The 26,100-nt window shown below is 44.8% G+C and overlaps 2 protein-coding genes across 3 annotated transcripts in view; both read right to left on the bottom strand.

The window, feature by feature from the left end:
• The window catches only part of si:ch73-335l21.1 (insulin receptor substrate 1-B), a 31,725-nt gene extending 22,272 nt beyond the window's left edge, over nucleotides 1–9,453 (bottom strand). The window contains exon 1 of the mRNA XM_036547612.1: nucleotides 8,640–9,453. Coding sequence (XP_036403505.1) covers nucleotides 8,640–8,988 — 349 coding nt within the window. The 5' untranslated portion in view covers nucleotides 8,989–9,453. The remainder of the gene's footprint in view (nucleotides 1–8,639) is intronic.
• A 2,117-nt stretch (nucleotides 9,454–11,570) lies between these two features.
• Nucleotides 11,571–23,700, bottom strand: agfg2 (ArfGAP with FG repeats 2). Of its 2 annotated transcripts, XM_036547624.1 has the most exons (14): nucleotides 22,865–23,700; nucleotides 21,837–21,930; nucleotides 18,763–18,878; nucleotides 17,572–17,698; nucleotides 16,771–16,891; nucleotides 16,423–16,512; nucleotides 16,205–16,237; nucleotides 14,435–14,623; nucleotides 13,938–14,010; nucleotides 13,768–13,814; nucleotides 12,886–12,969; nucleotides 12,683–12,802; nucleotides 11,983–12,053; nucleotides 11,571–11,837 (listed from the first exon to the last, which is right to left on the bottom strand). In XM_036547624.1, the coding sequence occupies exons 1-14, from the start codon at nucleotides 23,029–23,031 to the stop codon at nucleotides 11,790–11,792; spliced, it is 1,380 nt and encodes a 459-aa protein (XP_036403517.1). In that variant the 5' UTR covers nucleotides 23,032–23,700; the 3' UTR covers nucleotides 11,571–11,789. The 2 variants fall into 2 exon arrangements, with proteins under 2 accessions (XP_036403517.1, XP_036403518.1); XM_036547625.1 differs by lacking the exon at nucleotides 16,205–16,237.
• Nucleotides 23,701–26,100: the final 2,400 nt, after the last annotated feature.

The following is a 26,100-nucleotide window of genomic DNA, read 5'->3' as shown; positions in this document are numbered from 1 at the left end:
CGTACAAAATGCCACTTTAATAACAGTTTATTCGCTCGTCCTTCAGCTCTGCTTTCGTCCCCAGAGCCACGGTAATCTGACCCCACCTCCTCGTTCCACAGGAGATTACACGGGCTTATAAGGAAGCCTCATTAGTTCTCTGACACTGCAGTATTTCCCGGGCGGCCGTTATCAATAGGATTTTTATTGGGGCCATCAGGGCTGTTTGTAATTCTCACATGAAACCACGCTCGCCACAGGGAGACTGACCACCCCGGCCATTAGCCGCAGTGACGCACAGATTATTACGATTCTGCTTCCCTGGGAAAGTAGGTCATGAACAGCAGCGTGGCGGCGCGGGGCACCGCTGGGCAGCCTGCTGCAGGGCGCCACGCGGCGCCAGGCCGCGCGGCTGGGCACAGCACAGCGGGGCACGACACAGGAGGGTGCGGCGTATCACAGTATGAAGCAGCAGGGTGCCGCACGTTATGATGTGGAGCGTTATGGTGCCGTGTGGAAGCGCATGGCACTGTATTGTATCACACAGTAATTACAGTGCATTGTGATACTATAAGGTAGTGTAAGGTGTAGTAGGGTGTGGTGCGGTAGAATATGGTGTACGGCATTGTAGAGTATGATGCACAACGGTACAGTGTGGTATACCACGGTGCATTACGGTCTAGTGGTAGAGGTAGATGACGAGCCAAAGTGCATTTTTGTAAGGTGTGGCAGAGTACAGTGCATTACGGTACAATGCTATGGCACATATGGCAAATTTGGATAATTACGGTACAGCACAGTAATGTACACTGTGATAGAGTACAGTGCATTATGGTACAGTGCAGTACGATATAGTGCAACAGAAGTACGGCGTGATACAGCACAGTGCATCATGGTGCAGTGTAGTACCATACTCTAAAGACTATGGTCCATTAGGGCACAGTCCAGTAGTGCATAGCCCATTAGGATACAGAGCGGTAGAGTACGGTTCCTTAGGATACAGTGCGGTAGAGTATGGTCCCTTAGGATACAGTGCGGGAGAGTATGGTCCCTTAGGATACAGTGCGGTAGAGTATGGTCCCTTAGGATACAGTGCGGTAGAGTATGGTTCATTAGGATACGGTGCGGTACAGTATGGTTCATTAGGATACAGTACGGTAGAGTATGGTTCATTAGGATATGGTGCGGTACAGTATGGTTCATTAGGAGACAAGGGGTAAAGTACAGTGCATTAGGATGTGCAGCAGTAGAGTACGGTCAGGTGAAGACAGGTCCCAGAACAGCCCACAGCACATTCCCAGCACCACACAGCCAGGAGTCATACTGCATGCTGCTCCACTGCTGCGGTGCTTTGCAGTCTTGACACACTGCCAAACACTGTAACACTATACAGCACAGCAGGCTAGCATCTCTCCCACTCACACTAGCCTTGCCTAGCCTAGCCTGCTGCAGGAAGCTGTAGCAGGCCACTATTGATCGGAGTGATTTGATTGTGTGTTGGGCTTCTGTCGGGGCAGAACAGGGACAAACACCACATCCTGGAACAAACACATGAAGAGAGGAATCGATACAATTCAAAAGAGGAAGCGAGCGCTGATGTTTCCAGCTTAACCGCTGACAGCGACTAACTGTGACCTGAGGCAGGGCGATAACACACAGGGCCCGGGTCATTTTCAACACATCTGCTGCCTCCTGTGAGGACCCCGGCACAGGCAGACACGTGGGACAGCTGTAAATGCATCAGTGTGTCTGAGTGTGTGTGTGTGTAAGTGTGTCTCTCTCTCCAGGGTTCATTAAGAAAAAAAAATGGAGGGTCCACCAAGTGTCCCTGTCCGTCTCCTACCCCCTTATCCCCCTCCCCACTCTAAAGACAGAGTTCACCAACACCTCCGCTGTGGTTCGTTTCACGCATGTGGTTTCAGTTATGTACCGCACATCCATCGGGCTCCAAGCTGTTTACCTTGGTGTGTATGTGAGCACATGTTGGGGTCATTGGTTTAATGGCTGGCCTCACAAGGGCTATGATGCAGGTATCGATGCCAGCCTTGTGTTCAGTACATTCTGATCCAAACCACACCAGGGACCTCTGCCAAGTGTTGCGCCTGGATTTGATAGGTATGGTTGATGTCTGAGTCTTCTCATGTTGACTGTGTTGCACACACTAAGTGCAAATATCATCAGCTCAGCGCAGGCTATTTCAAACTATTTACCACTGCAGACTATTTATTATACCACATCCTCACGGCCGTCTAATTTCACAATAATTTCGCTCAAAATACAACGTTCAAGGCCTGAACAAATAAATAAATAAACCTTTGTATACATATAAACACACTCTGGTGAGACTCGAGTGGGAGACAAGTGACTGTTCGAGATAAATAATCTAGCATAGAAAGGCTGGTAGCCTGTGGTTTTGCTTAACTAAATGACACCATGGAGTGCATCTCTCCGACTCATGTCCTTCATGCTTCGGCCCTGGTTCCTTTAACTGCACCGATAACGGCCCTGGCGTGTGGTACCACGGACCGCCTCATTTATTTTGAGCCATTTCTTTTGTTTATGTATAGGTGCGCTGAGTATAAACGGTATACAGAAGCGGGTCCTTCCAGGTTTGTTGACACATATTTTCAGCATGTGACATTGATCGAGACAGGCGAGCGTGGGAATTCTGAGGGAAACATTTTTTTTTGGCTTTTAAAATTTAATTGAGCAAAAGTAATTTTCAATCAGGCAAAAGCTATTTTGAATACGCTACAAGTATCTACTGTAGCTACAAGGAAGGAGATGTGTAACAGTATGGTCTGGCATGGGTTGGAGGCCTGGGGTTTCTGAGTTAAGGAGACAGTTGTATATACTGTCCACCTAAAACACTGATGCTTGCACAATGTAGGGAGCAGACAGACAAATGTGTAGTTTGAACCTCTACTTAAAATCGATTGTGATGAATGAATCCACTGTTCGTCTGTCCCTTTGTCACACCGGCTGTAGTTTGTCCAGTTCTCCAAGTTAGGTCAACAGCTAGCTGATATTACCTGCTAGCAGGTAGTTAGCCTATATGTCACGTCAGCTTTCTGCTTTCAATCTTATTGTGCACTTATTATAATCCTCATATAATACTATAGCTATAAAAGCTTTCAGAAAAATAAGGTAACACCAGAACCTAAAGCTTTACGTTTCCCAGTACGAGGACACAAGGACATCCATGTAAAACCCAACCATTTCAGAGGGTTGAATGTTTCTCTCAGGAAATCAAATTTTGTACCTTTCATTAGGTGTTCACCTTGACTCAAAAATGTTGTGAGACTTGAACTTGAAGAGCACTTGACCAGGTGCACTTGACCAAGTGCACACTTGACAAAATGGAGGGTAACTCCACCGAGTCTCAAGTGCACACTACACCGGCCAAGTCCCCTCTTTAGCTCTGGCGTTTACGTTATGGACCAGTATCTGTGGCCATAAGCAACCACCAACATTTTGGGCCACCAGGAATGCCACGCCCTGCTGGGCCCTGCAGCACATTGACCCGCAGGGAACAATCACGCCCCCACCTGGGAGCTGCGGCAGTGGCATCCCAGCTCCTAATGACTCAGCGGGAGGCGATGGTCCTTACTCCCAATAACGCCCGTCAGCCTCTTTGCCAGAATTATGGTCACCACAAAAAAAAAAAAAAAAAGACGGGTCAACAAATCTGTGGGAGGGAACATGATGTTCCCGTGCCCAGCCTCGTTCAAATACTTCTGGCGGTGTCCGATAATGAGTGGTAATGACATGCACAAACATCATTAAGTCCATTATTATAACAATAATAACCCTGGTTTAGACATTTGTGGAGTTATAAGCAAAAGCTATACACACATGGCATAGGAGCAGGAGGAACCATCTGAATAATCTTTCAAGAGGGCTTCACTGAGCACAACTTTAACACTGCAATTCGCTACAAATGAACTATTAACCCTGTTTAAAATAATTAGTAGTATTAACTCTTAACTCTTGTTTGCGTGATGAGCTATAGAGTAATTTGACATCTTTAAAGCTAAGACTGTTCATTTTGAAAGTGACACTTATAAATAGCCACTTGATTTTGTAATCCCAGAGCAGTTGTTAGAAGGCAGACACAGAATGTAGATTACTATCTGCGTACAGGAATTTTGGGTACAGACCTCCAGGCGGGGCAAGCCCCCTAGATCCGGCTCACTGCATGGGATTTGGGAGTTAAAATAGCATTGTGCTCCCACTGGATATGTCGCTCTGTCGCTCGGACACTAATTACTGCCTAATTAGGGAGATGAGCACCGCATTAGGGGGTTTAACCTTTAAACATCAGGGACCAGGAAGATCAGGATTCCGCCGGCAGCTTTACATAAACACTGCAGAGAAACACTGAAACACACTGCGCTGTTCCATATGACTGTAGAGTGCCGAAATGCACTGTGCTGAGCCACACAACTGTGGGACTGAAATGCGTTTGCTCTCCCACGCAACCTCACAGCTGAAATGCACTGTGCTGCTTAACTCAACCTCAGAGCTGAAATGCACTGTGCTGCTTAACTCAGTCTCAGAGCTGAAATGCACTGTGCTGTTCCACGCAACCGCAGAATTGAAATGCACTATCCCTCACACTGTACCGTGCAGCTCCCACTGTGCTTTTAACAGAGTGTCCTTTGCATTGGCCACATTGCAAGATGTCATTTACACCACCTTGCAGCCTTGCAGTGTTGATTTTTACAGTGGTCTGTATATTAGGTGTGCTGACAAGTATCTGGGAACAGGGTTACCTGTAACATTAAATAAAACACACTTTAAATGGCAAACTTTAAAGAGGAATAGTTGTTTGGATTCCAAGTTTCACAAGCTTTTGCTCCGGCCGCTTGCGAGTTATTTGGGAGCGTTTATTCTGTGGGGGCAGCGTCTATGAGCCAAGCAAGTGTCTAGACATCCTCAAAGAAAGTGAAAGTTGCCCAACGGCGCTAATTCTTTTGTCACTTCTGTCGTGAGTCATGGGGTGGTCCGTGTCGATGGGAGCATTCAGCTGTCAAAGAGGGGGAACTATGAAGGCTTCCAAACAATACTGCCAGTTTGCCACTCTTCCTTACTCTGTTCTTCTGAGCGGCTCACAATGCTGGATTATTTTCAGCATCACACCGCTGACGAAACATCACTATATTCGCACGGACAGGATGAGGGAGGGAGGATAATGCTGAAAGTCAACTATGCCTTGAAGTAATTAACTCAACTTCTATTTCTGATGAGCAGCCAAATACTGTTTGACATTTCAGTGGGCTCACCAGATACTTAACTGTTATTTACACCTCCAATACGCCTTAGCGCATATTAGCGTCCAGCTACGCCACACCGCACCGAAGCCCAAATCCCTCCACTCAGCCTCACTGCAGAAACACAAACATTCATGCAGTGCTGTGCAGCAGCTGTTCTGCATTTGCCAAGTGTGGCAGGAAGCGGGAAGCAACTGTGCCCTCTGATTGTTTCCGGAACAGGTGAATTTCTCGGTCCCAAATCCCTGGGGGAAAGCTCCAGGTGACGGGATCCTGTCTCAGCAACGCAAGTACCCAAGCTGCGTCAATTGTGCTGTGTGTTAGATTCTGAACCTGTGCTCCGGGCAGGCCCAGCGGACCTGCCCTCAGAAGATGGACATGCTTTAGTCCCTGTCTGTTGTTTCAGCAACCAAGCACAATTCTGACCTATTGATCATCTGATATCTCACGCATGTCAGTCAAGAGTTGTATAAGGCAGTGTTATCTGAGAAATGGACCATGACACCTAGGTAGGCCCCCGGTCCCCAGCCAAAAGAAAAAAAGGAGACATGACCATCACGGACCATAAAAAAGGAAAATATACATTCCATTGCATCACACACAACCCCTGCCCCCATTCTCCACTCTCTGTGTGAGGGGTGCGAATACCTTCAACTGCAACTGTACATGCGGGGTTCGGATTACACCATAAACTTTGGTTACTGGAGAAAACTCCTAAAGCTGGCCCCCACGGCTCCTCCCACTCTGCATAATCTGCCCCGCCTTTCTCCAACGAGCTGTCTCTAACAGTGCACACGCCACGCTACTACAGGCTCCTTCAGTGCAGCAACACAGCACAGCCTGCCACCCAGTGTGCCCCCCCCCCCCTTCTTTTTTTTACCTGACAGTTAGCAGCTCTGTGTGCAATGTAAGTTAAACACAAGCGTGCAACCCCAGCAGAAATCTGCAGCAAACACAGAGTTACGTCACAAAGTGCAGTGCAACCACCAAAAACTGAAGCAGGCAGCGCACCACAGGCACAATTAAATAATATTCAGTATTATTTAGGATTACAGAGAAAAAGTATGTAATGTTAGTGTTAGTGCATCCAGTATTACGGCTTTTAAACGAATGCACACACCTGGGTCTGGCACGACTGAATTGAACAAGAGGGAAACTGTACTGTCCATTCTGATTACTGCACTAGAATTAATCGTGTCCTGGAGTTATCTGATCGGGTGCTGATCAGAGTGAAATGACAATAATTGACAAAATAAATGACAAAAACTAGTGAGTGCATATTAAAGCGATCAAAGCAGAAAGCTGTACGACTGTTACAGTACGACTGTTAAAGACACTTGGGAGAATGGGTGACACACCTGAAAACAGAGCAGAGCTGTGCAAACTGAACCAAGGGCCTCAGATGACTCGCATAATTCCAATATAGCCAAAAAAGAATAAGGAACACAAAAAAATAGAGAAAATAGACCTAAATAACAAGCAGACATGCCAAAGACAGATGTAAAAACGTTTGGCCAGCCAACTAGTCCACAGTTGTTTATTTAGTTGACTATGCAGATTGTTTTACGGCTGCCAACTGGAAGACCCCAATACTGCCTCTGCCACCCCTATCTACCCCTCTTTCTCTGCTCCTTTTCTCTTGTTCTGCTGCAGTTAATTGGCATACTGGGCTTCCATTGCTGGTGATGAATGGAAAGAGAAGCAGGCAATGTCGGGCAGCACCTCACCTAAACCCTGCAGTTGTGACTGCAAGAGCCTACCGCTTCTGATCTGAGACAGTCTAATTTTAGTGGTAGAGTTTTTCTGATCAGCTCCTTATGTAACAACAGGTCAGCGGTAAGCACCTTGGACCCAAATCTGAGTTTGGTGAGATTGCGTCACATGTTATTCCATCAAAAGCCTTCCCCACTATATGATGTCTTGAGCTCATAATTAACCACTGTCAATATGATGTTCATGTACAACTTGGCTCAGCATGTCAATTCATTCTGATTATGAGGGAACAATAATGACAGTTTTTCCCCAGCAGTCTGTCATTTTCAGCAAATGTATGTAGCAAACTAGATCTATAAAACTATCAAGTATAATAATTACAGTTGTAATTTGGTAAAGCACTGACCACTCGGGCCATATTCACACATAATAAGTATGTGACCAAGCACTACGTAGCTACTTCGACTTAAATGCACCTTCAGCTGGAAAATAAGAAAACAGTGCTTACGCTTAGCCACGTTAGGTCACTGCATACTTAGCAAGCCAGCTAAGTAACTTGCTAGCATGCCACACAAAATATCAAAATAGTTCACTTGCATCGAGAACATTGGCGAGTTAAGTTAGCGACTTCAGCGTTGTGTTTTTCTGACGTGGTTCAATGTCTACAGGGATACTGCGAAGTCAGCAAAAATAGAGAACAAGCAAAGCATATAAACTATGATCAAGAACGCACCATGCGGATTTGGGTGTTTCAGAGTAATGGCCTCAGTCGACATGAAAATAAGGGGGGCTGCTGGCTCGGGCTTTCTGTTATAGCAAGCTAGCTAGCGAGCCTCCCAGTAACGAGACGCTTGTGTTGTTTTTAACTTGATTTGTTCCTAATCTTACTGCGCCCAACTTGGGTCTCCATTCATATCTCAGCCGTTTTTCCAAGTATCCGTACTGTACACCGCATGATAACGTGCGTTTACGTGGTTGGGACGAGGATAAGGGCATATGGCAACTTTAAAGTGGGTAAAGAAAGGACCTCGTTTTCCAGTGCGGAGAGACTCGCCTCTTCTGTCAGTCAGTTACAGTATGTACTATGTAGGTTACACGCAGGCACTCTGAACTATCAGAAATTTGCAGTCAACACTTAAGTCACGACGTTGACAAGGACCACTACCAACACATTTACATTGAAGTCACTACAATTACCTAAATTCTTAACAACAATGACAATGCCAATAATAAACAGAAAAATTGAGATGTTTTGTGAATCCAAAAACAGTCTCTAGATTATTGTTAAATAGCTGGCAATCGAGCTAGTTAGCTAGACAAGTTGGCTAGTTAGCAAGCTAATGATTCTGCAGAACAGCGCGTGCTGGTCACTGTTTAGCTAGCTCGCTCGCTTGTGTGCTGACTTGCTAGATAGCAATATGCATGCGTTCTTTAGAAAACAAGCGTGCATTTATTTTAATTGTGGAAGATAAAAAATAAACGGAGCATAAATATCCATTATCCTGTTTCACTCCATAAATGGTACAGGAAGGTTACCTTGGTGCATTTATAGGGTGCCACGTTAACAAATGGTAATTTACAGCAATCGCTAGCTCGCTAGCAAGCTGGAGAGACACGCAGAGCATTGGGCACTGCGGTGCTCCGGCAGCCGTCTCTCTTGCTTTGCGGACTTACTTTTGCACTGGAGGTCCAGCATGGCCTGGAACCACTCGTCCTGGTCCGCCTCGCTCTCCGCCGCGATGGAAAAGCTTTCCGCGCGGGTGTAGAGGACGATCATGTGCTTGTTTTTAGAATCAGCCCGTTTATTGATGTTGAAGCATGTTTCCAGGTTCAGGGCTTTTTTCGGGACAGGCGCCTTGCCGCGGAATTTCTTCTCACTCTCGTAGTATTCAAGCCGAGCCGGGCCCCGCTCTGAGGCCGCCCGAAGAACGAAGTACCGCCGGTGCATAGATTTTTGCTTGCGGAGATAGCCGCTTTTCCGCACGTCCTCGTAGCTTTGCTGTTCCGATGCCTGGTTCTCCATTGCTCCGTGGCTGCAGTTCCCTCGGCTGTCTTGGATTAAAGCTAAAGATAGTTTTAAATCAATGTTGCGATATGTTAGCCTTATCTTATTTATTCATTCCCAGTCCCCTCCCTCCCCTCCTTCTCAACAGACGCACTCAAGGGAGAGAGGTTGAACGCGCGTGTCTTTTAAAATTAATGTATTTTTATGCGTTTCTACTTTGGCTGTCTATCTTGCCAGCCAGCTAGCTAGCTACAACTGGTTCCGTCTCTCCGCTGCTGCACACAGACGTGCACATGCCGCGATGTCTGCACGAAACTGCCCACTACTACTGTTTAGGAGCTTGAGTACTTTAATCCCGTTTACTGCAAGGCACTGTACAGAATACGCGACTGCCGCCCCCCACCCTTTTTCGCCATCGCATCGTGCTACCGTGGAGACCTGTCAGTCAACGCTCGCCTGTGAGTGTGTGAGGGCAAGGAAGAATAGCGCATGTATCTCAACTGTGCGTGCGGGCATCGTATTTCAGTTGCCGTTCGGTCTAGATGAATCCATCTCAAAGCCACATTAAGTACCACATGCAAAGTTAAATAGGACCAACCTACTGTTTTGTGTTGGGGAGGGAAAAAATGCTGACACGTGTAATACAGTCGTTTGTGTAAATTGGAAACCTCAAAATATCGCTCACATGAACAGTGGTGTAACATATCCACGGATATTAATAATATGGACGATTCTGCATAGGTTATGGTGTTGTGAATACGGATACGCCCGGTTGTTTAATGTTGTAATTACAATTTTTGCTGAAGTTTTGCGTCAACGCATTGCGCGATCACAGGGTTCATTATATGAACTTAGCGTTGGACCATACTGACTGGGAAATCTTTGCAACTACAGATATTAAATTACTGTCATTTCTATTATTTATTTCTATTTCAGTGTGTTACTGTTCAGGGTATTTTTTAAAAATAAAAATACCTATTAAACATAAAAAGCATTAATCATTTCTATATTTTCCCTTGCTATTATATGTGTAGATTTGTATTTGACAAGTAGCTTCGACTACACATAATAGAAGTTTTACTTCTGCATATTTTAGCACAGTTATTCAATATGGAATTTCATGTAGCAACACCGCAAACATGATTTTGAATCTTGTTCTTTACCTGCCGGTTTACGACATCTGCTGGTAATTTTGTGTTATTGCACTTTTAGTTGACGTGGGAACCTGCTTGCTTCTTTGCCATGATGTCACATTTCTGATTCACAAAAGAGGAAATTTAGGCATTTAAAATCAACCACCGATGACTGCAGTGGTATTTTTCCTCTTTTATTTATGGCAGCTATTTTTCAAAGACCTTTTGGCACTGTGGAAGGGTCAATGCCTTCAATAAGACCTGATGTTTCAAACAGCAACTATGAAATCATCTCTGGGTAAAAAGATGAATAGACCGATTAAATTCCACAACACTGAAAATGTCTTCAGTAGCAAATGCCATTCAGAAAGATTTTATTGCCAGGAAAATGAGTGCCTGAACACAAGGAACTGAATGGGGGTGAACAGGGGTGAGAGTACAGGGGTCCTTCAAAATGAAACGCTGCAAAACACCCACTCATTCAGATGAATCTATTTTGGGAGATCAGCATACCAACATTATCTTTCAGCTGGGTATCAACCACTGCCTGTTTCTGGAGTCACCTGTATGCAACAACACACAGGGAATAAAACACGTGAATACACACACACACACACACACACACACACACACTGGGGTGCCCAAGTGTCATGGAAAAGTAGAAGCTACAACAGGGCTAAATGAACACGCTGATATAAAAAGAAAAAAAAAAACAACATTAGCCATGTATTATACACATTGGCACAACTTGTTGCTCCAAATTTCTAAATGGCCCTTATTGTTTGCAGCAAATAGAAGCAAATGAAAGAAAAAAAATAATAATAATATACATTTGGTCCATAATATCATGAGATGGCGTACAAATGCCTTTTTTAATCATTGTTTTTTTTTTGTTTTTACATTCAGCGACATCTCTTCAAGCTCCCCGAGCGCATGCAGCCCGATACTGTGATCACGCATTAAAAAAACTCAAATACAAAATATATTCCATATATATATGGTATATGTGATACAAATGGAAAGCTGTCCATTTACCGGCTCCTATCTACATGCATTAGGAGCTGTCGGACTGCTGCATCTTCATCAGAAACAATGCTTAGCTCTGGCTGGATATTCGGTTTGAATGTTCCTTGATGTCTGTGGTCTAACTTAAACTCGACAGACGCTGTCCTGCATATCATTGCTTATGTACAATATCTCAATTGGCCCAAAAGCAAGCAAAGTACTATATTACTGATGGGTGTGGTCAAGAGCAGAAGTGAGCTCCCACTGTGTGGGTGCTGATTGGGTGTGTGGCATGGCAGGGGTGGGTCAGGTCCCACTTTGAGCTCCAGGGGCTTCGCCCCCACTCTCCATTAATCAATAAGCAGAGTCTGAAACTGAACAGACTGACAGTGTGATCTGCATGTGTTCATGGGTCTCCGTCTGCTGGTACCAAGCGACGGGGGGTGGGGGGGGGGGGGGGGGGGGGGGTGGTCCAGAAATGACACCCGCAGAGCCCATGTACTCCTGTGTCACCCAGTCCTGGGGCAGTCCTGTCCGATTAGGCCGGGGGTGCGGCGAGTCACCCAAAAAGTGTTGAGATGGCAGCTAAAATCCCTCCACCCACCTGTAAGATGGATGGGAGGGACGACGGTGGGGGTGGGGAAGAGGGGCGAGGAGGGGGAGCAGGGGTAGGCATTGGTATCAGATGAAAGGGTTTCGTGATGTCCCTCTGCTCGGATACACGGTCCCCTGAGAGACATTGGGAGAGACGGTCATCACACACCCTCCCACAGAGAGAACACTGAACACACACTGAACGCACATTGAACATGATGACCACACATGGAAAACTCAGCAGCTGTCTGCCGGTGGGTCGGAGGGAGGAGTTACTCACAGTGAAGGGGTTGACGGACACGGGAGCAGCCGCCCTGGGCGTTGATTCTGGTGCCGGGAAAGAGGCAAAACCTGCAGCCACCCCACACCCCCCCAAAAAAAAGACATGACATGGCTGTCTAACCTGATTATACACTTCATAGTACTGTATTGCTACTGAAACATTCTAGGAACATCAATTTGCTCCCCTGCTAATCTGTGAAGTTATGGTATTTTTACAATCTGAATCACTGTAAAGACATAGGGCCACATTCTTTGCAAACAAATTGCACTGTACATGTTGTTACTTCATAATCATTGGCAATTATAAACTATGAAACCAATTCAATGCCCTTGTGATAAAGTGTTTGAACAGATGGCAGAGTTTGAACAGATGCCCCCTCAACTCATACCGATGCTTTGGTAATTACACCCGTATTTCAACAGTCAACAAAAGAGGCATATATTAGATGGACAGATGCACAGGACACACTTGCTTGTATTCAAGCAGCTTCACGCCGCAGCAGTTCTGACTACTGTGTGAGTCAGCAAACTTCAAACCAGGCATTCATATGAACTATGAACTTGCATTCACAACATGTGCAGATTTTGCGCTTGCGTGATTCGCCGGAGCCAACACAAAAATAACAGTGAAAATGCCGATAAAGATCTCTCTTGTGTCGAGGGCGTCACCATATTCTCACAGCGGATTCAACACACACCATTAGCTTCCTGGCTGCCGGTTGGCTGATGCAGAAAAGCGCCCTGGGCGCCGGGCGCAGGAAAGCTTGCCGATTGGGGGAAGACAGCAGAGGGGGAGGAGCCAAATTTGCCGGAGTCACCTGCAGAGCAGAGCTGAGTTTAGCATCTGTCACAGGCGCTGACATGCGCAGAGGCACAGGAGGAACGCAGCCCCGCCGCCTACCTGCTGCTGCCGTGCTGGTGAAGGGGTTGCTGGGAGAAATGGAGGACTGCGAGCTGGCAGTGGTGTTAAACGGATTGGGGAAAGCTGTGGATAGGGAGGGAGAGAGAATGTGTGAGAGAGAAACATACATGTTCTCTTTAACTTTAAATAGTTGCATATACATTTAATATTGCTCACTTCGCTGCTTTTGGCAACACTGGCTATTGGCTATTTTTTGTCCCACCAATAAAGCACCATTGAATTGAATATGTGAGATTAGCTGGATCACCTTAGATAAGGCTGGGGAATAAATATCCAGGTTCTTACCAACTGGATTTTTTTTTAAATTTTCTGTTCTTGGTTTTTTATTCCCTCTGGAAAATGTCCATTTTGAAGCAAAACTATCCATTGTGTGTCAACTTGTTTGTAAATGGCATTATACAGAAATAAAGATTGACTGCTTGAATTGAAGTGAACTGAATTTAACTGTATTAAACTCAGGCTTCAGTGTTAGCGCTCTGTGATACTGGTGCCTTTCACCACTTGAAGAGCTTTAAATTGTGTCATGTTTTACAGACGCAATGGGCACGAAACACTGCACTCTTAGGGTGCCATGGCCACCCTCTAGCAAGGATTCAAACCCATGACCATCAGGTCCAAAGTCCAATGCTCTGACAAGGGTTAACACATCTCTGCTAAATACTTAATTTTATGCCCTCCAAACACGCCTGCCTTATTTGGCTCGTCTCTTTCTGTTCCACACAGTAATCAATTAAGATTGGATTTCTAATGCCACTGTTGTAAGAGGCTTTGCTCTCAGGCAGACAGAAACAACAGAACCAATGGACTATAGCACATACAAAAATAACAGGACCAGTGATGGTTATTTATAACATGGCCTACTTGGAAAGGTTTGGGGGCTGGAAACCGGATCTGTGAGACCAGGAGAACTGTCACAAGAAAAGAAAGAGAGAGAGAGAGAGAAACAGGTGGGAAAATTGTTTATCAGAGCTACATGAACATTTCTAACTGCAAATGAGGACAGTTTAAAGAGACGGACATTACAGTACTACCTGGCAGGGGTAGAGCTTGAGGACACTTTGTTGCCAAAGAGGGTGCTATATTGTGGTGGACCACCAGATGGTGCTGTTGAAACAGAAGCGCACACATCACAACTTGTCGTTTGTTCTGGCCACTTCGAGAGATAATGTCACGTATATTCAGTTTCATGTTAATGTCCTTTTTTCCCCTTTTAAAATGTATGCTCAACTGACTAAATTCTGTTCTAAATATATTCTCTATGGTAAGGGGAGAGTGAGGCTCCATAATTTCTATAACAGATGGTGCTACCATGTGTCTCACTGTATGAAAATGAATTGTTTTCATTGGTTCAAATCAGCGAATGACTCGCAGCCAACCGTAGGCTCACCCTCACTACTGTGCATTCTTCTCACCAGCTCCTAAATATGCTTTTGCTCTGTGCTTTTAGCTTTCAGTTCTAGCCTTTCAGCTGGTGTTCGGTGGTCCCATCTCACACAAAGGACAGGGAATGTGACAGTTGGCCTCTTACCTGTCCCCGGTGATGTATCAGAGAAGACGCTGTCCAGCTGTGACAGGGCCGCGTATTTGTCCTGCGTGGCTGGAGCAGGTGGGATGGGGCTGGTCGCAGAGTGCTGGCTCAGGCCCCCGAAATCAACACTCAAAGACTTGGGAAAGGCCCTGAAGGGGGCGGGGCCACCGACAGCGGAGGCAGCTCGACCTGAGCCAGTCGAAAACAGGGGGTGTGGTGACAGAACATGAGGATTCTGTTTACAAAATTTGCTCGTTTTTTTGTCAGAAGAGTGCAATAGGTGATCCTGTATAAAACTCTGACAGCATGTCTGACGTAGGACAACTCTGCTCAAAAGCACAACTGCAGAACATTCGTTCTGGACATAAGTCTCCCAAAGGGGCCATTCTGAACAAAATCTTACCCAATGTCATTTTCTTGAAAGTTTCCACATTTCTAAGTTGGTAAGTACCCAGCTTCCCCACAGCCAACTTACACATGGTGGTGACACAATCATGGTGTCATATTACAGCTACTAGAGTAACCCATTATCAGAGTAATCCAGAGTAAACCCATCAGTTGTGTATGATGTTACTTTTCAATTTTCAAAAACAAAACAAAAATATTCATGTCATATTCATACTAATTTTTCATAAATATATTCTGTGCTTGGTTTTATTAACCACATCTCAAAAGGATTTAGTATATATTTAGTAAGTATTTAGATACAATATAATTGTGTGGTTGTCTGAAATGTTTGCTCCAATGTTCAAGAAATAAAGAGTCAGTCACAACAAAATGGGTATGATTTCAAGTGACTGCTTCATAGGATTTGTATTTTAATAGCAAAATTCAAATTCGCCACACATGTTTAAAGGGAGAGTAAATTTGGAATTTGGAAATTTGGAAAGGGAAGGGGAACATTAAAATACTTTGATCAAAGTATTTGATCAAAAAAAAGTATGTGATCACAGCCTGGAGGTAAGAGTATTTCATATTTGCTCCAGATAGCTACAGGAGCTCTTTAAAGTAGCTTTTTTTCCCCCTCATATTTTTCCATTGGGGAACTCTCCGGCTCCCCACGAGTTGGGTCTCCTCTGATCTTGGGCTTTGAACTGAGCCGCTCTTGAGCAGGAAGTGCAATCCAGTCCCACCGTCTGGCAGTGCAGGCCATTACAGGCATGAGGACACACAGCATGCAGAGTAGCCATGGCAAAGGACACACACACACACACATACACACAGGATGGGTCTCTTCACTGACTCTGTATCTGTTTCTTCTCAGCGTCTTTTTGTGTGGTGCCTATGAAAGGCATCCAGCAGGCTATTAGATGAGTCAGAGGGAGATGTCCCCACATGTCAGAATGCCACATTATGTGTGAAGTGCCACTGTCATTAAGGGGACTTTTCTGCTGCTGTGTCCCTGTACATGCAGTAATAAAAACGCATGCCTGGTAGGATATCCCCATGCTCAAAGGTTATGAGACTGGTCACGGGTATATGGGCCTGACTCATCGATGCATTGCCTCATTCATTATGCAGTATATATTATTACAGCTGTTTTTTGTAATGGCTAACACAGCATGCTAATGCCTGTTGCTATTCAGCCCCCTATGAATTACTCATTTCAATTAGTGCAGTTTCTTGCAATTATTTTTTTCTTCTCTCCAGTTCTCTGTTCTTGCAAAGTCACAGTTCATTTAACGCCCAGCAATGATTTTGTTTCATACAATACAATGCATCACTCCAAGCTCTGATGGTAACATTCGCTCATATTTTTCAATACCTTACCTAAGGTGAAGCTGTTTTTAAAAGTGCTACTGGCTGATAGGCAGAGAAAGAGAGGAAAAAAAAGAAGGATAGGAAAGGAGGGGGGGAGAAGGACAGCAACGGGATGGAAGGAAGGGAACAAGGAAAGGAGAGAAACATGACATATACAAAGATAGGGCACAGAAACTGCGACATCATTTGATTTATTGGGCGAGGGAGCTTTTGGAGACGGTGTTTACCTGAGGGGCGGGGCAAAGCAGGAAAAGAAGGGGTGTGGCTTTGGGGTCCCATGCCTGGCCGCTGCCTCTCCAGCCCACTCAGCATAGAGTCTGGGAGAGAGAGAGTTACACGCTACAGTGTGTTACACACTACAGTGGAATACACACTACAGACTAGGACTCAGGTCATAACTAGGGCAAACACAGGGGACATGAAAACATAGTGTGGCATCTTGTGGTGTCCTAATCCTGTCCCCGTACTGTCGCTATACTTGCTGTATGCACTTTTGTAAGTCGCTTTGGATAAAAGCGTCTGCTAAATAAATAAATGTAAATGTAAATGTAAAAACTCTTCAGAAGAATGCACACCTTTGATGGGAGGGTCTCGGAAACTCTGGGAGCGAGAAGGGCGAGCGGTGAAGACATCCGTGCGAAGGTCAGCCGGGGAGACAGGGGGCGCTCTGTCCCAGGACGACAGCTGGGATTGCGACTGAGGACAGAGTACAAAGCAATAGTTCACACTACCATATACATTCCAGTCAAAATGTACAGTAGTGTGTGTCATGAATATAATGTAAAGTATTACAGTAAATACTATAATATATAATATGCACTGTATCATGAACAGTGTATCATGTATAATTCACAGTATGGTTGTTTGTGTATAATGTAATTTGCTATGTGAAATGTACAAATGTACAGTGTGTATAGAATGTGTTTATTTACATATTTATATTGTATGACATTGCCTTCCTCACTTTTCCTCTTTTTTATTCATTGTTCATCAGAATGACTGATATTCTCACCTAGGCACCACACATGACTGATTGTAACCCTCTCTTTCAGTCTCTCTTGGTCACACTCCCCCAAACCCTATCCATAGGCTTATGCTAACTGATACCCCTATAGGTCTCTAAACACCAGCTGTGGGAGAGGCTTCATGAACCCCATAATGGCAGGAACCCCATGTGCTGTCCATTGCTGACTTGTTTCAACAAGTCAAAAGACTCCATAGTAAAACACTGTCTGGGTCCCCTCAGCAAGCCATTGACAGTTTACGCTACATCCACTCATTTTGGGTGTTTGTGAAGCCTGTATCCCCAGCTCTCCTACCAAATGCCCTCACATGACACATTCACAGTCAGCTGGGGGTGAAATGGAGTCCCTCACCAGTGTCCGAGTGGGGCGTGCGGAGGTGGGCAGGGCGTGGGCAGCGCTCTGAGTGGGAGGCGGGGCCTGTGCCCCCGGGCTCCACGGCCCCTCTGCTTCCCTCCGATTCTTATTCTTCGAAAAATGCCTGAAATGGAGGAGCGGCTTCCTGTTCACTGTGTCCTTAACAGTTATTACAGACACACCTCGCTTAATAAAGCAGACAGGCTCCATTAGGTCACTTCCTCCACAGAGACATAACTATCATCACATCGATAGGGATGCATTCCAAGGCTTCAGAAAACTAGGCTAACTGGCAAAATATCATTACCTACAAAAGAAAGAGAATCAGATTTACTATCAATACGAAATGCATATTTACCTAATGAATGTAGGTTCAGTTGCACAGTACAGCATTTGCATTGTTTTAAAATAGTACTTCATCACCAAAACACTTTCTCAGCATGTTGGTTTTTAAACCTGTGTTTTCAATGTTTTTTCTTTTAACTTTTTTAACTGTTGTAACTGTGGAGTTTGTCTTTGTACTTTTTGGCTGCAAAATGAATTCCTTCACTGAGGACATTAGAGTTTTCAACTCTAATCTAATGTACGTTAATTAAGATGCATTCACACTCGTATTATGGTTGACTGTTGACTGTACTAACCCGACTGTGTAAAACTGTGTAGCTTCACATATCATTTCTCCTGACACACTCCGTATTCTTTTCGTTTGGAGGAACTGATTTTTGTTTCTTCTCTTGCCCGAGAAGGACACTCAGAGTTGCATTAGATGGCTGTTTGGATAGTTACTTTAATCACTGCCATACATGAGAAATGGGAGCCAAAGAAGTGAGACAGGGGACATCTAAAGGGGATACTTGCAAACCTCTTCAACTGCCGTTTTTTGGTAACACAAAGAAACAGCTTTTGTTTACTTCTAAAAGCAATCCGCATCAAAATGCATCTGCTCTGTTTTGATTTTTGGAGATTTTTTAAACAAATGCACATACACATAAATGATTAAAAATGTTATATTCAGTATAAAGGGTCTTCATTCTGATAAGCTCCATTAACCAAGATATACCTGTAGCTTTAAATTTAGGCTGTGACTGTTGTCATTGATGACAATATAATGGACCCAAAAGCTGTGCAGGCATGCACACACACACACTGAATCTGTGTAGGGTGCATGGGTGAGTCCACCTCGCTCACCATTTCTTCTTTTCGTATTTGTCCTGGAGGAACTCTTTCAGCCGCTGGGCATCCCGAGCATCAAAACAGCCATCGGTCTTGGGGTCGAACGCACACAGCCATGTCCTCTTCCCCACCTGAGAAGCACACGGCCCACCGCAAGTGATGCAACAGGTAACACACATTCCTCACAGACACAAAGGCATACACTCACACACACACTCACACACACACACACACACACACACACACACACACACACACACTCACACTCACACTCACACACACACACACACACACACACACACACACAACCAAGGCTGTCATTCTCCCATTTACATGTCACAAGCAACCACCTTCACTTCATTTCAACAGCACAGTATTTTAGTGCATAAAATGCACTTATATCAGCATGCATCCTTCAACTTTCACAATAAATATACTCTAGCTTTTATCCCACATTTAACAAAGACACCATTTTTCCCCACATTCATGAAGATTTTAAAAGAACAATGTTAAGTATACTGTCCTTAATTATTTATTTAAGACAAAATATGACATGAATATTATCATATGAATATACCAAACAAAGAAATTTAAGGTAAATACTAATATATTAATGATTACCATATCCTAACTAGGGACATGTTATCATTAGCTTTTTTTCCCCCATACTGGGACGGCATGTGTGTCATATGCCAGGTTATGAGCAGGTGAGGTATACCCCACATAAACACATAATGAAACAGATTCGCTACATTTACATGCTACTGAACCACAAAAACGAGCAGAGCAAAACAAGACCTTAACACGGGCTCCTGACTCATTGGCCATTAAACATCCCATGACATGTCTCGGAGAGAGTGGGAGGTCCCCCGTGTCCTGGCCAAATTGCCAATCTGGCCACCTAATCATCCCCCACTTTTATTGGCTGAATAAATCTCACTCTCTCCATCTCAGCTGATGTGCAGTGAGCAATCTGGTGCAAAATGGCTGCCAAGCATCACCAAGGTGGATGGTACACATCTCTGCTGGTTAAGGTGAGTCACCCTGAGATCCTTGACAGGTACAGAAGGCTATGCTGTAAGCTATATAAATGAAATCAATAAGTATAATAGTAATAATAATGGTTCTCCCTCTCTCCTTACTCTTGAAGTCTTGAGCTGTTGAGTCAGCTGCCTTCATTTTGTTCCTCTCATCAAACAAAATGTCCCTTAATCACCTACTTCTCAGACCATTGGAGTGCGGCTGGAGGCAGGGCTCAAGAGCGCGCTGTGAGTCAATCAGGGGATTGGCTGCCCAGGGGAATTCTAATGGAGAGAGCGCTACACTCCTAGCTACTGGACACAGAGCATTACACACACACACACATATATATATATATATATATATATATATATAAAGCCCATGTATTAAAAGATCTCCTTTAAAAGCATTAGTTGATGAATCAGCCTGATCAACATGTTTGGGACCACAGCACTGATAAAAAAATCACACAAAACATAATCTAAAACAACATGCTCATGTTTTTGTGCATTGCCTTGTGTATAGAAAGTTTTGGACTGAAGCATTGACAGTCAGACAGAGCAGGCAGAGGGAGAGAGTTAAGCTTGGGCCAAAGCATTCACACTTAACTGTTTTATTTCACTATTTAGTTGTATTTAACCCTCATTTATCAATGTAATACATTTGGACCACATGAATCAGTGAAATTTAGATGTTTGGCTGTGAATATGAATTAAATCACGAACACACACCTTTAAATAGGTTAATCTGTGTTTTTGCTACCAGAGTCACAAAAATCTGTAACTTCATCTGTATCCTGTTTTTAAAATTAGCTGGAGTTACTTTACTCTTTGTATCTGATAAGCCAATATCACAATTATCACAAGCCAATATTTTTCGAAAGAGGATCTGAGATGCTGTAAGGTGTGGAGAAAGGAATGCAACTGATACAATCACCTGGGTGACAAGCAAGAATGTGGAGCACGAAGGAGAGCTCATTCGAGCTGAGAGGGATGCGGTTCAGAGGCACCCACATGCTAACGTCAGAGAGACACCGGCACATGAGGAAGCAGGCGGAAATAGCCAATATCATGCCAACCGCAGCGTGGAATCGTATGTTAAAACAGAGGTTAATCACACGCATGCATGAGAGGCTGCCATGAGATTGCTGCGGGTGGGACGTTGTCTGCAGACAGGTAGGGCAACATGACAGCATTCCTGCAAAACGGCCTCATCCCAGACTGCAACACAACAGGTCTGACTGGTGTTGGGGGCGGGGGGGGGGACTCGACAACAGGATCCTGGCATGTAGGACTACATCACAGGGGCAAACTGATTGCAAGCGGTACTCATCCCCTTTGGAACAGCTTCATGTCTCATGCTGGCTTTCTCCAAGTAACAAATCAAGTAATGGTGCAGAGCTTGTAGGGGTATCCTTTCATTCACTTTGGCACTTTCATCCCTGGGTGTGAAGGCCCTTTGCAAGCATGGAGGAAGAGTTCAACTCACTTTGACTACCCGAATCCCAGACTGCTGCACACACTACGCAAAGGTGCGTGGACGTCGTACTAAGATCTACCACACGCATCACGAATCCTGAAAGCCACTCGCGACCACACTGTGGGTTTCCCAGGTAAGCATGAAGGCAGGGCTACAGCAGGAGGGGAGAAGCCCTGGGCTAACTTGCACCAAGAGTTTCGGAATGTGGAAATGGTATGTGTCACCACCTCAGGACCTCTGTATGGAGCCGTTCACTGGTCACTGATGCTGACTTACAGAGTTGTAAAGCACTTAACAAAACACCAGTGCACACACAGTCACCATCTGTTTCTGTAGCTTCTCGCTATTTCACCAATCAGTTGTTTGTAGCAGTAGCCGATTGGCGGAAAAAGGATTAAACAACCTCTCATGTTCTTGCCACAGTTTGTTGAAGGCCTGTCAGTCAGAATACACTCAGAGGAGCCGAGGCATGGGCCCTGAAGTGGGAATGAGGAGTCCATATTCTGGGGGGGGGGGGGGGTGCTCTAGGAGTCCCACCCACAAGCCCACCCACCACCATCAGCCAGGGATGCTGTCTGCCTGCCACTCACCTCGTTGCCATGGTTTTGCAGAAACTCCACTTCCTGTTGGGAGAAGGTTGTCATAGAGATGGACTTGACTCTGTGGGGAGGGTTGAGTCCTCTCCTGAGAGATGGAGAGGCGGAGAGAGAGAAAGAGAGAGAGCAAGCAAGAGAGAGATGGGGGGGGGGGGGTGCAGAGAGCCAGACAGAGGCATTAAAGTCTGAATAAATCCAATGAAAAACAGGTGGCAACCATTCAGATTGATATAAAATAGCATTAACACTGGGTGAAAGTGTTTAAGAAAAACAGTGGGGCATGACACACACCAGTCAAGCAGAGTGGCTTAATAATTGGCAGGGATGGAGGGGGAGAGGAACTGGTGAAACTGGGTTATGCAGAGACACAGGCAGACGCTGGAACAGTGAAATTGTGCCCACACAATAAAGTAAAACAAAAGCATAAGTAAACAGACGCCGTGTACACCGTGAGCTGCTCCTTTCCTTTTCGTTTCAAGCTGGTGAAATATTAATATTGTGAAACCACATTAATCTTGCTCTGAGATCTCGCTCCAGCAATTCAGTGAAATCTAACCTAAATCCAGGGCCACGCGCCGGGAACATGCACAAAAACAACAGGGCTAAATGATACCAAACCTGGAGCCGTGACGAAACGAAACGTAACGCAAACGCGATTAACTGCACGCCTGAAAATGATAAAGTAGTAATTATCGACTGTGAGGGAAGTAAATAAGGACATCAAGATTTCAGCGTTTCAGTGAGAGTCCAACTGATTCATTCTGTATTTTTATTTTTACCGTTAATTTTCCAGCACAACATTTATGCAATACTGATACTTGTAAGTGAGATATGCACGTATAAAACGAAATGCTTGATACTACTATGACTACTACTACGGCTACTAAGGATAATAACACGCATAATAATAAAAATGTAGTATAGCAAAATAGTATCCATCGCCATGGTCGTCATAATTAAAATGTTAAGCATTATAAAACACCACACGTCTGTCTTTTGACTTGTACATTTCATATACTCACAGCATTCCTGAACACGACGTGCACACGAAGCAGCCTACGGTGATATCGATGTAAGTCACCCCGGGTTGATTGCACTCGAAGCAATGCTTGTTGACTCCAGACTGGGCGAGCTCCCGGACCTTGCGGGCGCATATCTCTTGGTTGTCCCGGTGTTTTCGGTTCGACATACCTGCCTCTGCTTCTCTCCCCCTTCAGTCGGGCGGAGACGTATAGTGGAGTGCAATCAGGATAGACCCTCCACTCCCCTCCCCGTCTTTCCCCTGTACTAGTGTATATAATTCACGCCCGCATTACGAAAACGGTTATGCGGTCCACGTCCGTGTGATTTGAAACCGATATTTCACATGCGTAGTCCACTTGGAGTGTGGAAGCGGAGCAGGAACGACCTGTCTGCCTATTCGAGTTTTACTATGTCATTATTTATTTATTCATCGCTGCGGTATCGCGGCGTAAAAAAAATCCTACAGCTCGCTGCCCCTGTACACTCGCTATTGCCTTCCGTGCACCACGCTCTCACACGCACACCCCTATTTTGCGTATTCTTTGGGTCTCTGTCTTGGTCTGTTGTTCCGGGAATACGCGGCGCTTTGGACTGGTGTCAAAATATAGGAACCTTGAAGCCGAAGCGCAGGCGAAGAAACGAACCGAGCCCGATAAAACGTGTAAACCAATGGAAAAACAAGCAGTCGAATACATTAATCGATTAAATACCCCGTTCAGAACTGTACACTGTACACACATTTAGTCGACAGAGAAAAATCCCACATAGGCCTATCTGTTATATTGCTTTATTTTTAATGTAACTCAGCAACAAGAGTTTTCGTAGCCGTCATGAGATCCCACGCCCATTGTATGACGTTCAGACAGAAAAATGTTGTCTTTTGTTTATTAACTCTTTCTGTTGAGAAACTGCTCGTTTGTTTTAAGAAACCCAATCTAAACCATATTCTGTACAACTCATGCCATCAACACTGCTATCAATTCCCTGGCAACAGGAGATCACGTTTGATCAAAAGTAGCAGCTCAAACGAGATCAGCTTCACCATACGCTTCTAAATTAGCAACTGTTGAGTGTTTGGCTTGTACCATGGCATGCACGATACACTGCAGTTTTTTTTTGCAACGTCAGTATTGGGAAGTGTCAAAGCACTCTTGCAACGACAAAACGGAAAACTATCATAGGTCCTGTTAAGCTGCTGCCACCTGTTATACAGTACGTCTTAATGCTGCACCTCTCAAGGTAATCTGTTAAACAGCATTGAGGAGCGGTACCCTGTATTAACGTGTTTTTGTCACAAGGGAGAGCCATTTGCCTTCCAGATCGGTGAAAGCTGATTGCTTCTTCCCGATGCTACAGCACATACACCATTCATTTCTCATGAAACCAAGATGTTCAGCCTGTATGCGTCACACACTTCAGTCCAGGAGTTTTTAAACGTTTAGGTTCCATTTTAGAATGGTTTGCCCACGCTGGCAACCTTTAAAAGATATAGAGGAGCGCGCCCATCGAAAACGTCTGTCTGGGCGAGTGTGACAGAGACGGCGAGAGGACGAAACAGACGCCCAGCTGCTATAATTATAGCCTCAGAGTCAGACAACCACAAACCGGTTCTAGTGCGGTAAACGGGGCCGTGGTTACACGGTATGTTGCGATAAATCCCAGGGCAGAGCTGTTCTCGTGTTGCACAAAGTTTATAATTGCTATTTCGCTTTGCCTCTCTAGCGTATTGCCTTAGCAGCCTTGTTTTGAAAGACTATTGTAAGTCTCTCTGTCTTCCCTCTCCGTCTTCCTCTGGCTCACCCACTCTCGAGCAGCGCGATGTGTCTACAACACTAAACTAAGGTGGTTTAGAAACCCTCGCACGTAAGCTCCTCTGATCACAGCTGATGCGAGCAAGCTATAATCTGCGTCTTTCAAACTGAATCATTTTTGTGTGGTTGTGATCGCAGCGGCTGTGTCTGAGCTGTTCTGAACATTTTCATGTTTTGTCAAAGCGGCCTTGTTTGTGCAAGTCAGACGGAACCTTGTAGGTGATTAGTGGTGGCTAACTAGACAGATTTGGAAGTAGGGGGTGTTCTCGGTTGGATGACTGACAAAGCTGCTGGACAGAGTTGTCCTGATTTTTTTTTTTTTTTTGTATTATAAGGCTGCTTGATGAACAAGAACAGTATGCACCAACTTGGGCCAGACCAGGAGCCAGGATTTACCAATATCATTCCCAAAGGGCCACAGTAAAAAAATGTTTTGCACATTTTATCACCTGCTGCATTTATCATGAAGACAGTCGTCAAATGGTTTTATGTAACCATATGTTGGTATGTATGTGAAGTCTGATTTATGGTATTACTGTTTTGCTGAAGCCAATTATCCCTTGCACTGTCTTCACAAGCCTCACATGAATTGGGACATGAGGCCCTGGGATTACAGGTTGGCTACCCCAGGCTCACCCCTCATCTGTACCAGCTATCCAGAAGTCTTATGAGTAATGACATAGTTGTGGCATTGTAGCTGCTGCTTCAATGTTTCACTGTTGTAGCTGAATAAATAGTTTTCTTTGGACTTCACATTATCTGCACTATGCTGCTGGAATATGTCATTGTAGCACAGCAACTTTGTATCCTAATGTTCTCAAAAGCTTTAACCGGCTTGGTGACAGGAACAGGGAGATGTTTTAGGGTATTGGCAACTTATGTGTCCCCATTGGCCCATTTGACATGGTCCTGATATGGCCCTACTGTCACTGGGTGTCATTTGACCTGGTCCTCATGCGGCCCAGTTGTACCTGAATCTCATTTAACCTGGACCTGATTTATTCCTGTTGTGACTGTTGCACGCGCACACAAAAGGGTTAAACAAACTCAACCACATGATCCAGTTCACACAATCACTTACTCCGGTCAAAAATCCAGTATATTGAGTACTGTAGTTATCATATGTTGTAAAAGTTGTATGCGTGTTTTAAAAAATCATCTTGAAAAAGGCCATGGTTAAAATGTTTCCCATGTCATGCTTATTGAGAGGCTGATTCTGTAGATTCTGCAGTGGTAGGGAAAAAATCCCAGCAGAAATACAAAGCTTTAAACGAGGCTGTATGGGGCTCACCAGAACGGCACATATTAGGACACCAGCTATAATTATAATGCCATTGCTGCTGCAATGTGTAAAGGCCTTCAAAATTGTTCTGGCATAATACCATGCTACCCTTGCCACCAAAATTTTTACCCTCTGCCTCGTT

This window comes from Megalops cyprinoides, chromosome 16, assembly GCF_013368585.1.
Source record: "Megalops cyprinoides isolate fMegCyp1 chromosome 16, fMegCyp1.pri, whole genome shotgun sequence".
NCBI lineage: Eukaryota > Metazoa > Chordata > Actinopteri > Elopiformes > Megalopidae > Megalops > Megalops cyprinoides.
Note: the sequence above shows the minus strand (reverse complement) of the source record. Positions and strands in the feature narration are given on the sequence as shown.